The 15,214-nt window shown below is 43.6% G+C and overlaps 1 protein-coding gene across 3 annotated transcripts in view; it reads right to left on the bottom strand.

Moving 5' to 3' along the window:
- Positions 1-15,214, bottom strand: part of TMTC4 (transmembrane O-mannosyltransferase targeting cadherins 4) — a 62,776-nt gene that overhangs the window by 10,027 nt on the left and 37,535 nt on the right. For all 3 annotated transcript variants that reach the window (XM_007461530.1, XM_007461531.1, XM_007461529.1), the window contains 7 exons: positions 14,956-15,120; positions 13,847-14,049; positions 12,195-12,366; positions 11,978-12,109; positions 5,230-5,309; positions 4,947-5,054; positions 4,714-4,855 (listed from right to left, as the gene is read on the bottom strand). In XM_007461530.1, the coding sequence (XP_007461592.1) occupies positions 4,714-4,855; positions 4,947-5,054; positions 5,230-5,309; positions 11,978-12,109; positions 12,195-12,366; positions 13,847-14,049; positions 14,956-15,120 (1,002 nt within the window). The remainder of the gene's footprint in view (positions 1-4,713; positions 4,856-4,946; positions 5,055-5,229; positions 5,310-11,977; positions 12,110-12,194; positions 12,367-13,846; positions 14,050-14,955; positions 15,121-15,214) is intronic.

Here is a 15,214-nt window from a genome sequence, read left to right as displayed (position 1 = left end):
TCCGCGGCCATGGCTCACGGGCCCAGCCGCTCCGCGGCATGTGGGATCTTTCTGGACCGGGGCACAAACCCGTGTCCCCTGCATCGGCAGGCAGACTCTCAACCACTGTGCCACCAGGGAAGCCCAAGCCTACAGCCTTTTAACTACAACCCATAATTTAGTGATTCCAGGTGTCAAAGCATGTTTCGGACTACTGAAGAGAGGTTAAGGAAAAAACCTAATCCTTAGTATTTTTCCAGAAAGACTTCACATAGTCTATCTTTGATAAGGTATTATTTAAAATGGTCAACAAAATATTAATGTGATTAAAAGCTCTATGTGCCAAATTCACCTTGTGAAGAATGGTCTTCCTGCCTACATCTAAACTTCCTATAAAACTGTGAGTACATCAGACATACTTTATGAACTGGTTGGAAAAGTCTTAAGCAGTAAATGTAAACCTCTTTGCCAGTTTGGAGCCTGTTTGCCTCCTTCAGGAAGGAGAGAATGATCTGCTGCTTTCTTTTGAGAGGGAATGTTAACATCGATAACAGAATATGAAATGGCTGGCTGTCAATCTGCATAGTTAATAAAAGCATGCAGAGGGGGAAAGTGATGGATTGTTTAACAGGTGGCTCTCTTGCCCTCTTTAACTCAGTTCAAATGCACATCTCATCTGAATGAACACGGTTCCCTTAACTCTGCAAAAAAGTACACAAGATTACAATTTATCAGAGTTTAAGGCTATTTCCTTATTTACTGTCAAGTCTGTCTTTTCATTAGACAACAGAAACATTGTGACTTGCCCCATGACCCCACACACAGCAAGCAGGTGGCACAGTACGCAAGAAAAAGAAAGGTTTAAGGAATTACAGAAACATTTGTGAATATCCATTTGCTAAAGATGTCGGAATTTCCCATGAGACTCAGAGACTCCAGTTACAATATTTTAGCCCTTAAATGAGGAAATATGTAAAGTTCAAAGACTTAAAATAATTTAGGATGCCTAATTATACCAACATTTAATTCTCTTTATACTTGATGTTCCATTGATTTCTCAGCCAGTTCTCTCCAGCAAGTGACAGGCATTTGAGTCACATGGAGACGATCTGTGGTGACATTCTTTCAAAGGCACCCAGGAAAACCAACATAACTTCGTTTACACAACAAAAACATTCTTTACATATTTTATTATTTATTATTATTTTTCATTACTATTTATTGAAGAACAACCCCAGCCTGAACCAGGTAACACTTACTCCTATTCTGCCTTGAACTTTACCTTTTATACCATCTATACAAAGTGAACAAGCACTTTAAGGGAAACAGAGAAAAATGGTGATTTAGCAAGAACTACCCATTCTGAAAGTGGACGGGTAATAAGCATGTTATTTACCTATTAGTCCTATGCTCACCCTTCTATGCTCTGCAAACTACATTTCCCATGGTGCTCTGCTACTTGGCCCCCTGTCAAGTCTCTCTGCCAACAGAAGTCACAGGTGATGGATGATCAGATAGTTGGAAGACAGAGTAGCGCTTTTCCCCCATTCTCGCTCTCTCCTTCCTTGTCCTTGGCAGTGTCTCTACAGTGGCCATATCCCCTCCCTCCACAGTCCCTGGGCTGGACTGTGGTCCTTCTGTCACAATCTCAGCCTTCAGGTGATGGTAGCTCCTGAGATGTGATGCCTTCTATGAGCTCTTAAATTCTGGTGGCATCACTTCATTCCATGTGTTCCCCTAACCCTACAGGGTTTCCTTTTACTCTCTGAGTTAATGTCACCTTTCCACGTGTGTTCTTCCAACAACTGTCTAACCCATTCCTTGTATTGAATCTTCTCTATTTAAAATACTTAGCATGGGGACTTCCCTGGTGGTCCAGTGGGTAAGACCCCGCACTCCCAATTCAGGGGGCCGGGGTTCCATCACTGGTTGGGGAACTAGATCCCGCATGCATGCATGCTGCAACTAAGAGTTTGTATGCCGCAACTAAAGATCCCACATGCCACAACTAAGACCCAGTGCAACCAAAATAAATAAATAAATAAATATTTTTTTAAAAAAGAGAGAGATTATCTTTAAAAAAATACTTAGCATGGTTTTGGTTTTCCTGAATGGATCCTGCCTGATGCAATTAGTCCTTGCAAAATGAACTGTCTCCAGTCACTATTACCGTAATTTTCTAATGTTAGTAATGTGTCCCAAATAATCCAGCTCTTCCCAATTTCCTAAGTCACAAGAGAAGTTCATTATAGTCCCTTCTTTCCTGTATCCAGAAATCAAAACACATTTCTGTCTCCCACTACTGAAGAGTGACTAAGGAAGGTTTTTTCAAAAAGGAAACTCTTCAGTTATTAAGTTCCTATTATTTGTCGATATAAAAATATACTGGTTGAGCTGTTAAAGATTAAGCTCTTAATGCTTTTAAGCTGTCAAGCAGGCAAAAGCTGGATAATTGAACAACAAAGGAGAGCAAAATCTTTAAATAACCAAGAACAGTTGGCAGGAGGGAACACAGAAAGATTACTTCACGGTAGCATAATTAGTAAACAGTATACAGAGAACAGTACAAGGTCTCAATATAGTCAGTACTACAGATGATCTTCTAAGTGAGAGTGGGGATGAGTTCCAGGGCCTGGAGCACATGTTAAAATCTTCTATTTTGCATTGTATCTTCCTTTCTTTGGACGTAACTTGGCTCATTCAGCATTAATTCTCAATTTTCCAAACCCCAAGGAATTGCAGTGACAGGCAGCTACTGGGGGAAGGAAGAAGACCGCTAAGTATTAGAGCTTTAAAGTATAACTGAGGGCTCCAGGCAGATATACTCTCTTCACAAACAATACCCTGAAAAAAGAGCTGCCTCCAAAAAAGAAAAAGAAAAAAGAATGAAAGAAGATTTCGTGTGGATCTCAAGTATAATATGTCACGCAAGTCCTACTGTGTAGACACAGTAAATAGAAACAGTAATCCCTGCAATAACCACCGATGCAAGTATTTGGATAATACCCAATTTGTTCCCAGATCCCATTCTCACTTCATTAACTTTGCAAGGACCCACCCTGCTCTGCGTGTGACTGGATTTTCTGGTCTCTACTGATATTATTACAGTGGAGTTTTACTGTCTCTCCCCTACTCCAAGAAAACAAGATAGAGGACCCGAAAATGCCACCCCAAATATACCACTTTGGCATAAAGATTATTGCACTGAAGGCATTTGAGAGTCAACAGATGCAGAAAGCAGATTTCCTGGAGCTTCCCTGATCTGACTAAAAGCAGAAACTTCTGAGAAAGGAGGAAGGCCGCCCCTCCTGGGGAAGTTTTATGGCTATGGAGAAGACGAACCTACACAAATACACCTCACTTCATTATATATGTGAGGTTTCCCCCATATATTTACCTTCCCACAGTTCGTCAGCTTGGAAGCCTGAAACCTCTTTCCTTGTCTTGTCATTTCTCTACAAATGTATAGTTCTCTGCCAAGATGCTACATAAGCCCAAGTTCTAACCATCCCTTTGAGTTACCCCACTTGTCTGCCCACTGCACACGGTAATAAACTCTGTTTTTCTCGTTATCACCTCCATCACCTCACAGAACTAACATTTTGTGGGTGTGCGCTTATTTTCTTTATTAAGGGAAGCAAGAGCTTTAATAATTAAGCTGTGCATCCTCATGGAGGCCTTTCAGAAATGATGACAAAATCTATTTCACTATTAGCAATATATGCTTTCAGATTTTTTTAAATTAATTAATTTTATTTTTGGCTGCGTTGGGTCTCTGTTGCTGCCCATGGGCTTTCTCTAGTTGAGGTGAGCGGGGCTACTGTTCGTTGTGGTGCACGGGCTTCTCACTGCGGTGGTTTCTCTTGTTGTGGAGCATGGGCTCTAGGTACACGGGCTTCAGTAGTTGTGGCACGTGGGCTCAGTAGTTGTGGAGCATGGGCTTAGCTGCTCTGCAGCATGTTGGATCTTCCCGGGCTTCCCAGGGCTCGAACCCGTGTCCCCTGCACCGGCAGGCGGATTCTTAACCACTGTGCCACCAGGGAAGCCCGACGCTTTCAGATTTTAAGATTATTGAACTTACTGTATGAGCCACTGCTGTATTATTTATTTGAAGAAAGAAACTATATTTAAAAAAAAAGTCAAGAGCTATAACAGCTTTATAAATATCCTGTTAGTAACCAAAAAGAGAAAGTCTCTACGGAACACATTATGTTCTATTTCTACTGAATAATCTCAAAGTCCTTTTGTGGGCTCCTGAGCTTTCTTTTATGGGGGGATAGTTACCTGCAAAAATGCAGGAACAGTCCCCTTGAGGCAGCAGAAGAGGAAAGCTCAGAAGTCACATTATGGGTTTGCTTTTTTTAAATTTCAGTTTTCATTCAATTGGTGTTTTAAAAACAGAGAGACCAATGTTTATCAGGAAGTAACCCCTTGGAATACTGTTTAACAGGGCACAAAGGGACTTTTAAAAATTGTAATTTATTCCTTAGTTTAACCTGTTGCCTTTATGATCTTTTAAACTTGGCTAATTCAAGTTGGCCTGCTCTCTAATTAGAGCTAAAAAAAACCTACATGTGAGGAAATCAAATAGCTACCTTCAACTGAGATAAAAGTATGTGAAAGAGCTTCATAAGATGTAGAGGGTTAGAATGGGTGTCTCTCTTCTCACTTTATTATAAAGAAGGAAACAAAACCAAGCTTTTCTTCCGCAGCCACAGGGCACCATGTGCTTACCAAACGCCCGAGGTTGTAGTAACAATCCGGGTATTTCCTCCTGTGCTTGATCGCCGTCCGGTAACTTTGCTCGGCAGCCTGGAACCGTTTCAGGCTGTTTTGCACGATGCCTAAATTCATCCACGCGGCAGCGAAGTCTGGCCTGGAAGATAAACAAGGAAAAGAAAGGCTTAGCTCCCAGAACACTGGAGCGCATTTCCATGCCGTGAGCATGATTATAAAACAACGCTTACTGTATCTGTACAGCCAAAGACAGCAGCTCCTCTGCTTCCTGGAGCTCATTCCTTTCTTTCAAGATATTTCCCAGATTATTCATGGCATGAACGTACTTCGGATTTAATCTGGAAGTGGAGAGAGAAACCAAGCCTGTAGTCTTCACTAAACTCTCAGGAATTGGCAAATTTATCTTAAAGTTGGGGTCCTCATGGGGACAGGTTTTTAACGCTAGAAAGTTAAAATAAGACAAGTGTACTGTAAAGACAGCATTTCTTCTGTGAGACAGGATGCTTGCAGTACCTCACAGCTTCCCGGTAATATCTAATGGCAGCTGTCTGATTGCCTTTATCAGCCAGGTTTTTGCCCACATTGTAGTGAACCTGAAAAGAGAGAGAAAAATTGGCCATCAGCTGCCAGACTTCTTTGTTCAGAGCTGGGATGCCTATCATACCTTCTAAATGAAAGCAAAAGATAATGGTATTAAAAAACAAGCCCCTACCAGAACTTTAGCTAAACCCCTACAGAGGCTGGGCCGAGCTTGCTGGTGCTTTAGTTTCCTGCCCTGTAAGAAAAGATTCGAGGAAAGGGAGGTGACAAGCAGATGGTAACACTAAAGTGTGACAGCGGGATACTGACTAAAGAACTCAACAGAGAAAAGTGGTAAGTTAGGAAGCTGGGCTGGTTTTACTGTGAAACCCTGACGCCCCCTCCTTCTCACACACTTGCACCCACTAGGACTGAGCTGCAAAGTCCAACCACACATGCATATGAGGAAACAGTGACGATTCTGTACTTTAAACAAATACAGCACTTTCTTGTATGACACCTTTCTTCTGTAGCAATACTAGCAATCCACTTTACACTAATCAAATTCTCCCTCCCTTATTCCTTTAGGTAATGAGTGCACCCCAGGCACCATGTCGGCAGCTACAGATACAACGGTGGGCAAACCATTCAGACCCCTGCCTCCTGAGCCCTGGATGGGAGTCAAATGCCCTCATTAGTAAATGTGTCACTCGAAGGGGCCAGGGCTCTGGAGGAAGGTGAGTCTGAGGACGGCACCTGGTTGAGTGTCAGGAAGGCTGTCCTATAAAGGGCCTTCCAGCAGAGACCTGAATGGGGGTCACCCGGTAAAGGGGCTGCAGTGGAGCAAGCGTCCCAGGTGGAGCAGCAAGGGGCAGGGTCCCTGGCCTAGAGGAAGCCTGGTACATTTGGTTGAACAGCTACAGGCAGCCTGGCGTCGCTGAGTGCAGACGGCAGGGGAGACCAGGCTACACAGGGAACCCCGAGAGGCGTTGGGTCCCATTTAGTCCTTGCCCCAAGAGAAGTGGGAGGCCAGTGCGGGGTCTGTTAAGTGCCTGAGTTTCCTAGGGCTGCGGTAACAAAGGATCACAAGCTGGGGGCTTAGGGACAACAGAAATGTATTCCGCCGTAGTTCTGGAGGCCGAAATTAGCAGCAGCAAGGCTGGTTCCCACTGGAGGCTCTGAGGAAAACGTCCACGCTTCTCTCATCTTCCGACCGTGGCCGGCCAGCCCTGGTGTACCTTGCTCTGCGGCTGCAGTGCTCGAATCTCTGCCTCTGTCTTCACGTGGCCCTCTCCCCGCCGTGTGTCCATGTCTCTGCTCTCTCTTATAAGGACACCGGTCATAGTGGATTAAGGGTCCACCCTATTCCAGTATAACCTCATCTTAACTTACACCTGAATGACATCTGCAAGGACCCCCCTTCCTAAATAAACAGGGCTTAGGATTTGAACACATCTTGGGGGCGGCGGGGGGCACAATTCAACCCATAACAAAAGCCAGGGGTAGGAGGGTGGCAGAGGGTCAGAATCAGATTTAGGTTTATGTAAAATAAGTCACACTGGGAAACTCATGTGAGTCAGGAAAAAGCCAGTGCCGGGGGTCCAGGGAGAGCCTGTAGCTGCAGCCCCAAGAGCGAGGATGGTGGACGGAGCTCGGTGGTGGTGAAGAAGTGGGGGCACCTGAGGAGCACTGAAGAAGCCAAGAGCCCAGGGCAGCAGAACCAAATGGACTCATGAGGGCTACTACCACTTACCGATCATCAAACGCTCCTTTTGGAGGCTTACAGTGTAAAGGCCAACAGCAATCTCAGAGGAGATGATGCTACAGAAAAGTTATTCAACTGGGTATGTGCAGCGTGACTAATAATAGCGAACAGCAGTGGCTGGTACGTACTGAGGGACTGCTTTGGCACCATTAAGTGTCTTGCCCTAGGTTGTGGTACTAGATGTGAACCCAGGCTCCAAAGCTTGTGTTTCTTCTCACTATGTCACACCCATTTATCACACCCATGTATTAAGGTGCTGGGTGAAAATGGGGCCAGGCTGCTCAAGACAATTTCTAGACCCACTCATTTACCCCATGTATTATTTTTTAAGGTAAAATAATGTTTCTTTTGGGTGTTAAGGGCTGCATTGTGACCCCAAAATTCATATGTTGAAGTCCTAGACCCCAGCACCCCAGAATGTGACTGTATTGAAAGATGGGGGTCTTTAAAGAGGTCATTAAGTTGAAATGAGGCTCTTCGGGTTCTTAATCCAATCTGACTGATGGCCTTATAAGAGAAGGAAATTTGGACACACAGAGAACACCAGAGATGCCTGCACACAGATGAAAGGCCGTGTGAGGACATAGCAAGAAGGTGGCCATCTGCAAGCCAAGGAGAGAGGCCTCAGGAGAAACCAGCTCTTCTGATGCCTTGATCCTGGACTTCCGGCCTCCAGAACTGGGAGAAAATAAAATTCTGTTGTTTAAGCCACCCAGTCCATTGTATTTTCTTATGGCAGCCCTAGCAGACTGATACACGGTGAATTACAATAATGGTTTGAGCACAATCAAGTAGCATTATATGTGAACATTCAAAACCCCTTTTAAAAGAATAATCACATCCTGCCTTATCAATCTTAACCTACAGTGACAGCACATCTTCAAAAATACTGATATTTCTGGAAGCGTATAGAGCACTGTGACATTCTTTAAGCACATATGTAACAGAGATTTTTTTTTTTTAAATAAGTTTATTTATTTATTTTTGGCTGCGTTGGGTCCTTGCTGCTGCACCCGGGCTTTCTCTAGTTGCAGTGAGCAGGGGCTACTCTTCGTTGCAGTGAGGTGGCTTCTCTTATTGCAGAGCACGGGCTCTAGATGCACCGGCTTCAGTAGTTGTGGCACGTGGGCTCAGTAGTTGTGGCTCGCAGGCTCTAGAGCACAGGCTCAGGAGTTGTGGCACATGGGCTTAGCTGCTCCACGGCATGTGGGATCTTCCCGGACCAGGGCTCAAACCCGTGTCCCCTGCATTGGCAGGCGGATTCTTATCCACTGCGCCACCAGGGAAGCCCGAGATTTGTTTTTTAACTGCCAATTTTAAACTCTATACATCTATTTTTACCTCATCGGACAAAAGGAATCACAAACGGGGAAATCACAGGCGACAGAAATGTATAATACTGCGCAGCACACCCCGTATAATTTAAACTTCCTAAACCAAATTATTGTCCATCTGTAGGTGTTACCATCTTTATGTTATAGCTTGCAGGAGACTAGTTAATCCTATGGCTCGATGGTGGGTTTTGAAAAGTGGGCTAGAAGTGGATTGATTTTGTGCCTCCCCCAGCCCCAGTCTGGAAGTGTTTACCCACTCCCTCACGCCCCACACACAAAGGGACCGAATATGGAGACTCCAACCTGTGAGTGAGGACGTATGTGCCTGCAGTCCCCAGAATACAAACACACCTTCTACGCAGGCTTCAGCACAGCTCCTGCCTCTTCCGCCCCTGAGCTCCTGCTGCTTTCCTTTGTTACGGGGAAATTCTGTTTTCTCAATAAAAAGCTCAGACAAAGAGCTGAACTGCCCTCTGCAGTAGAGCCGCTGTTCTGTTAGACCCAACGCCACGGACCAGGAGATAGGGGAGGGCGGAGGGTTGCTTTGCAAAATCAGACTGCAGTGAATTCAATGGAACTAGTTAAAAACTGGGTAGCCCCCTAGAAGACAAGCTGTCCATAATTAAGACTGGTAAACAGGCCAGCCTTATCCTATGGGTGACATGGAGGGAAGTATTTGAATAGAAAACAGCTGTCTAGATAACCCATTGTGAAAAACCAAAGCAAACCCCTACGAAACAGTTTACCTAAACTAGAGTTTAAAGAATGAGTGATTTTTGTTTCCTGGAAATGTGAAGGATTGAAAAAGCCTATTTATCCTTGAACTTTCCCTCCTGCCTTTGTGATTCATACTCTGAGGCAACGAACCAGCACAGAAGCCACAGAGAAAACCCAGCGTTGCAACCCAAGGATATGTAAATGCAAACCAAGTGAAAGCATCCATAAGGGAAGGAGGTACATTCAACAGCAATGCTAAAACCAGTTTGTTTCAAATTTCCTGTCAAAACTTCATGTTAAACTTAAAATGTTTTAAACACATAAAAATCCTATAACCCATCCTGGCTCATCCTTAAGGAAGTACCTCATTGTGGTATATGATCCCTTTCACTGTTAAAAGAATTTAGAATTGTATCCCAGGTTTGATACAAAGTGTCACACACTTTCAAGCCTTGAAAACTAAGAATGGCTGCAAATACAATCAGATACTTGGTGTCTCATCCGTAGTAGGAATTTAATTTCTATTGTCTCAATTCAGTCACTAATACCGAGTTCCTACCATATGCAAGGGACTGTGGGTAATTCAAATGCAGACCAGGCACAGCACTGAGTCTCATTTGTAAATCTGGGCCTAATTGACAGCCAGGTGCCAATTGCTTACTTAATAGTCAGTGAATGTAAAGTGGAAATGAGTGCAGAAAAATGTATCTCCTGCAATAGAGTGGAATGAAACCAGTGTCTCTAAATGAGATCTCCTCCCTGAAATCAACCTAGCTCCCCCACGCCCCAAAAAGGAAGTAAAGAGAACTTTATTATACTTCAGTTTATAGTGGGAGGTAAAAAAAAAAAAATTAAAAAAGAAACCTATCTTGCTCATACTGAATGGCATCACTGAAAAATGTTCTTGGAAAGGCTTATCACTACCGGGTCCATTCTGAAGATGAGGTCTTGTATGTATGTCGTAAATTTAAAAGAGAAAACCACACACACAGACATATGATTATGTGCATGACCATCTGCACACCCCCTGTGTTTTCTGGCCTGTAACATATGAAATCATAAGGCAGACGTATAGGCTCAAACATCACATATGTCCCATACTCCCTCATTTACTACGGTAACCTGGGCACAGCACTACACCAGGCCTCTATCTACCACATAAGTTACTAACTTAGATAAAGTCAGCTCCATCTTTCCATGCCTCAGTTTCTTTCATTTGGAAAATTAAAGAAAATAACCTCTCTCTGACAACCTTCGAGGGAGGATAATGGAGATTAATGATAGAGCCTCTACAAAGAAATCTGAGTTCCTTCTGCGGAAGAACTATATAAACAGAAGGGGTAATTACTGCCATTCAAACAGAAAAGTAAAAATAAAGCAAATCTATTAACATTATGAAATTAAATCACAGGCAATTTATTTTTAATAGCATAAAATAAATGGCTAGGTCAGCAAATCAAATTAACAATAAAAGCTTGAAATAATTCACTCTTATCTCAGGCTCTAACTATAAACATGAACAAGGTTTTTTTTAATCTAAGGAAAAGACAAACAAGGAGTCAGCACCTTTTATAGTATCCCTCACTCCACGGTCACAATAAGACATCAACTATTCATTAGATTTCTTCATATAATTTTGCCTGAAATCACCGTTTTCTCTTAAATATACAATGTGGAAATGAGACAGAACTCCATGGAGTTTTTATCCTCCCCCCACTCCCCCATCACAATTAAGCATCCGAGGAAGCTCCAACTCTGATGACACCGAAGGAGAACGGGACAGTTATTTAATAATAATAATGATCTATACTAACAGAGAATTCTTCTAACCTAACTCCTTGGCCTCCCTTTTTTTTTTTTTTTTTTTTTTTTTGCGGTACGCGGGCCTCTCACTGTTGTGGCCTCTCCTGTTGTGGAGCACAGGCTCCGGACATGCAGGCTCAGCGGCCATGGCTCACGGGCCCAGCCGCTCCGCAGCATGTGGGATCTTCCCGGACCGGGCCACGAACCCGTGTCCCCTGCATCGGCAGGCAGACTCTCAACCACTGCGCCACCAGGGAAGCCCTTGGCCTCCCATTTTGAGCAAGTATCATTCCCTTCTTTTCATTTAATGGGACAACCAAAACTAAAAGGAGCCTATGAGAGCAAACATTTCTGGATCATCTACTACGTTCTAAGTACCATGTCAGGGCACTTCAGAGGCCACATTTCATTAAAGCCTCACAACAAACCCAGGAGATAGGCACTGTTGTCCCGTGTCCCTCCCCCACCAATCCCCCCACCCCGCCCCTTTGCCCAAAGAGGCATAGCTGGGTAAGTGAAGAAATTCATCAAGGATACAAGTGAAACAAACTCCTACCAGACTGTGTCAACAAAAACACTGCCAGTTTTAAAGTCTGTAAATTTATTTTTACCTAATCTGGCAAAAAGAATCCCAAGTAGAGAAGCCACAGGTCTGATAGAAATGTGTGCTGCTGAACACCCCACAGGGTCCTTTAAACTTCCTGAACTGAACTGCTGTCCACTCACAGGTATTATCATCTTCCAGTTATAGATTTCAGGAGGTCGGAGCACGTGTTTTGAAAAGTGTGCTCTACATGGTTCGACTGTGGGCCTCCCCGGACCCCAGACTAGATAGGTGGAGTGACCTTCCCTGCCACCACTTTAATACATGATTTGGACCAACTGGAAGATGAGTAAAAACTTGTTTAGGTAATCTGCTGTTTCACTGACATTGTCTGGTTTTAATAATTTCTTTTGTATTATTCTGGCTAAGTGCAATTTTAATAAATTTTGTCAAAATCATTTAAAAGAAAAAAAAAAGAAAAACCCCAAGTATATGATCAAGGTCATATGCCGGATTCCGTGTGAAGGTAAACATTCTCCTTACTCAGCTGTCGAACTTAAAACATGGCAGCCAACATACCTTGGCGTTGAGAGGACACACAGACAGGGCGCTTCTGAAAAGCTGTTCCTCATTCCGCCACTCGCCGCTGCGAATCACGCATCTCAGCGTGTTTATGAATAAAATTCCCAGGACGAAAGCAGCAATCAGTTTCTTAAGAAGAGAGGACGTGGGAAATCATTAGTAAAATCCACCCATCGTCTTGGTCAGGAATGGCACCACCGCTCTGGGCCAATACCTTTTTCTTAGTATGTTTACTGAGAACTCCAAATCCGAAAGTCAGCAGCATGCAGTACCCAGCGCTGGGGAGGTACAGGACCCTCTCTGCCACCACGAAGCCCACTCGGAAGAACAGGTTACTCGCAGGAAGAAATGGAATGATGAGAAATCCCAGGCCCAGTGTGAGGATCCTGGAAGATGAGAATTAAAATGGTTACTTTTAGACTGTTCAAGAAACATGTCCTCCTTAACATTAAATTCACGATAAAGGCCCCCCCCCCTTTTTTTCATGCCAGCAACTGAGAAATGGCATCAGTAGAGAGGGTCTAACCAGGCAGCATTAGGATAAGATATAAAAATCTTACTAAGGCACTTAGCGTCAAGCATAAGGATAAAACTTACATGTCACAAAATTCATATGAATAAAGTTAGAATGATTACTTTGCGAGGCCTATGAATGCACCTGCCCCTGACTATACCTTAAACCGTGTAGGCATTGAATAGCTCAATGGATATTGGTCCCAATTAGACCAATTTAGTCCCCCCTCCCTGCCAAACTTAACAGAAGTAATGCTACTTAACTGGTTTAAACTTCATGAAATCTGAAATAAACTAATACCATTTTCGGGTGCTATGGCATAAATTTCAGTCAAGTAAAAAGAAAGCCAAGAGCAGTGGAACACTTCTAGAAGTAGGCAATCATTCCCAATCTCCCACAGATGTAAGAGGATGAATTAAGAAGCAAGGTCAAACAACAAGGTCCTACTGTACAGCACAGGGAACTATATTCCATATCCTGTGATAAACCATAATGGAAAAGAATATGAAAAAGAATATATATGTATAACGGAATCACTTTGCTGTACAGCAGAAATTACCATAACATTGTAACTCAACTATACTTCAATAAAATTAAAAAAGAAACAAAAAAAAGAAGCCAGGTCAAATTTGGTGGCTCCTTCCCAGACCCTGTGCCTGTAGTACTAGAAAAATCCTATTGCACGTGTATAATGGATTGGGACTATGGTTTGTCGCCCTTTAGAACTACGTACCAATTTAAGCCACAGGTAAACTTAAAACTGAATTTATTTTGAGAAATTACTAATCTAATTCCATCAACACTTATGCTTAAAGGAAATCTTCTTAAATAGCTTTCTTTCTCATACAACACATTTGTTTTTCTCCCAATTATTTTCTCAATATCCTTTTTTTCCCTTTTCTGGGGTGTGAGAAAGAATAGGCTCTTTGGGGTGGCAATTTATTTTGTACCAAATAACAAGAGAAGGAATCACTGTAGCATCCACTAGGGTTTTCTGAAGCAGAATTGTGAAATAATGGGCACAACACACATCAATTACACTCTCAGTTCTTACCATAAATTACTCTTTACCACCTACAGCGAAAAGGATCTCAAAATGCTGCTTCACGGGGAAAGAGGGAGGGAGAGATAAAGCAGTCATCTGCAACCCCCCCCTCCAAGTTCACTCCCCACTAGTTGAAGCCAGCCATGGATTCCAAATGGGTAGAACTCATCCTGGCCATAAACATGTATTTGAAATAAAGGTCCTTAGATATTACTTCCACAAAATCGTTAAAATGATCAGTGCTGGATTTAGCAAAATGCTCTGACTCCACCCAGTGTGGAAGTTAAAATTCAGCTTGGCCTCTTACCGTCTCTTGTGGCTGTCTTCAGAGCACAGGGCTTGGCATATCAGGCCAATTAGGCAGAACCAGAGTGCTGCTAGAGCAATTACCCTCCAGTCCCCGACTGACTTAATGAGGGGGATGCAGCCCATTGACCAATCAAAACACAGCCACCAGGGGCACAGCAGCAACCAGGCATTCAAGGAATAGTAGTAATTATAGTTTATGGCCTGTCAGTCAAAAGAAAAACAAACATTTATTTGATACTGAACTTGGAAAAAAATATATCCTAGCTTCACTTTGGAGGCATCCATATGTTTCTGCTCAACGAGAGCAGTTGTATAAAATAAGATGTTGCCACGTTCTACTTGGGCACGGGCTGTAGTTTGCAGTTTACTAAATGCATTGAGATTTTTAATAGATAAAAATACAGCAAAGCCACCAGACTCTGCTATACATTTGTTATATTTCTGGTGACACTATGTCCTGATGACTCACTGATGCCCAAAGTCTGTGACCCAGGAAATCTGAGGCCCAGGGGTCACCCATGTGCTTGACAACGTAAGTATAGGGTCCTACGGTCCTTGATTTCTGTCTCTGAAGGCACAGCTAAGATACCCTTACCTTCAGAAAAAGCAAACCTTTACAAGAAAGTCTGGACACCATAGACTTTTAAAGAGACCACAGCGGGTGGTCAGGACTACATGCTTCCATTGCAGGGGGCACGGGTTTGATCCCTGGTCGGGGAACTAAGATCCCACATGCTGCGAGGTGTGGCCAAAAAAAAAAAGATACTGCCAATCTAGTTATGTTTTATCTTAACCCCACCATGTCAATTTCCTTTATAACCAAAGTGATGGGGTTAGGGGACAATTTAAGGAGGCTGGCAAGAAACCTGACATTTTCTAAACCACTCCTCTTTAATTTTGTTTAGAAAGGAAATACAAAGGGTTTATACCTTCTCAATGCCCTAATAAAAACCTGGTTTCATCCTAGAACATCCTTGGTGAGAGGAAACACACGTGGAGGTGTTCTGCTTATGGGAGCTTTTGTGGGTACTGGGAGGTAGGGAGGGGAGAGCTGGGAATCTGGTGGGCAAAGAAGAGGACCCATCGGAGGGCAGACTTAGGACTCACCCTGACCAGCATGCTACTGGCGAAGGAGGCAGGGTTGTCGACTTCGGTGAAGGCCGGAGGGCCGGTGCCCATGATCTTCCAGCGCACGTAGAGCACCCCTGTTCCCCCCAAGGCCAGGAGGCTCGTTCTGAAGAGGAGGCCCTCAGTCCTGAGCATGCCAGTGTTCTGAAAGGACACCGCAAGGCCCCTGACGTCTCAGAGTTTTCCGATAAAAGTGTGGCCACGCCAGGTACAAAGGTGCAGCAGTTCTGGCTGAACC

The sequence above is a fragment of the Lipotes vexillifer genome, unplaced genomic scaffold (assembly GCF_000442215.2).
Source record: "Lipotes vexillifer unplaced genomic scaffold, Lipotes_vexillifer_v1.1 scaffold655, whole genome shotgun sequence".
NCBI classification, from domain to species: Eukaryota; Metazoa; Chordata; class Mammalia; order Artiodactyla; family Lipotidae; genus Lipotes; species Lipotes vexillifer.
This window is presented reverse-complemented; position numbering and strand designations above follow the sequence as displayed.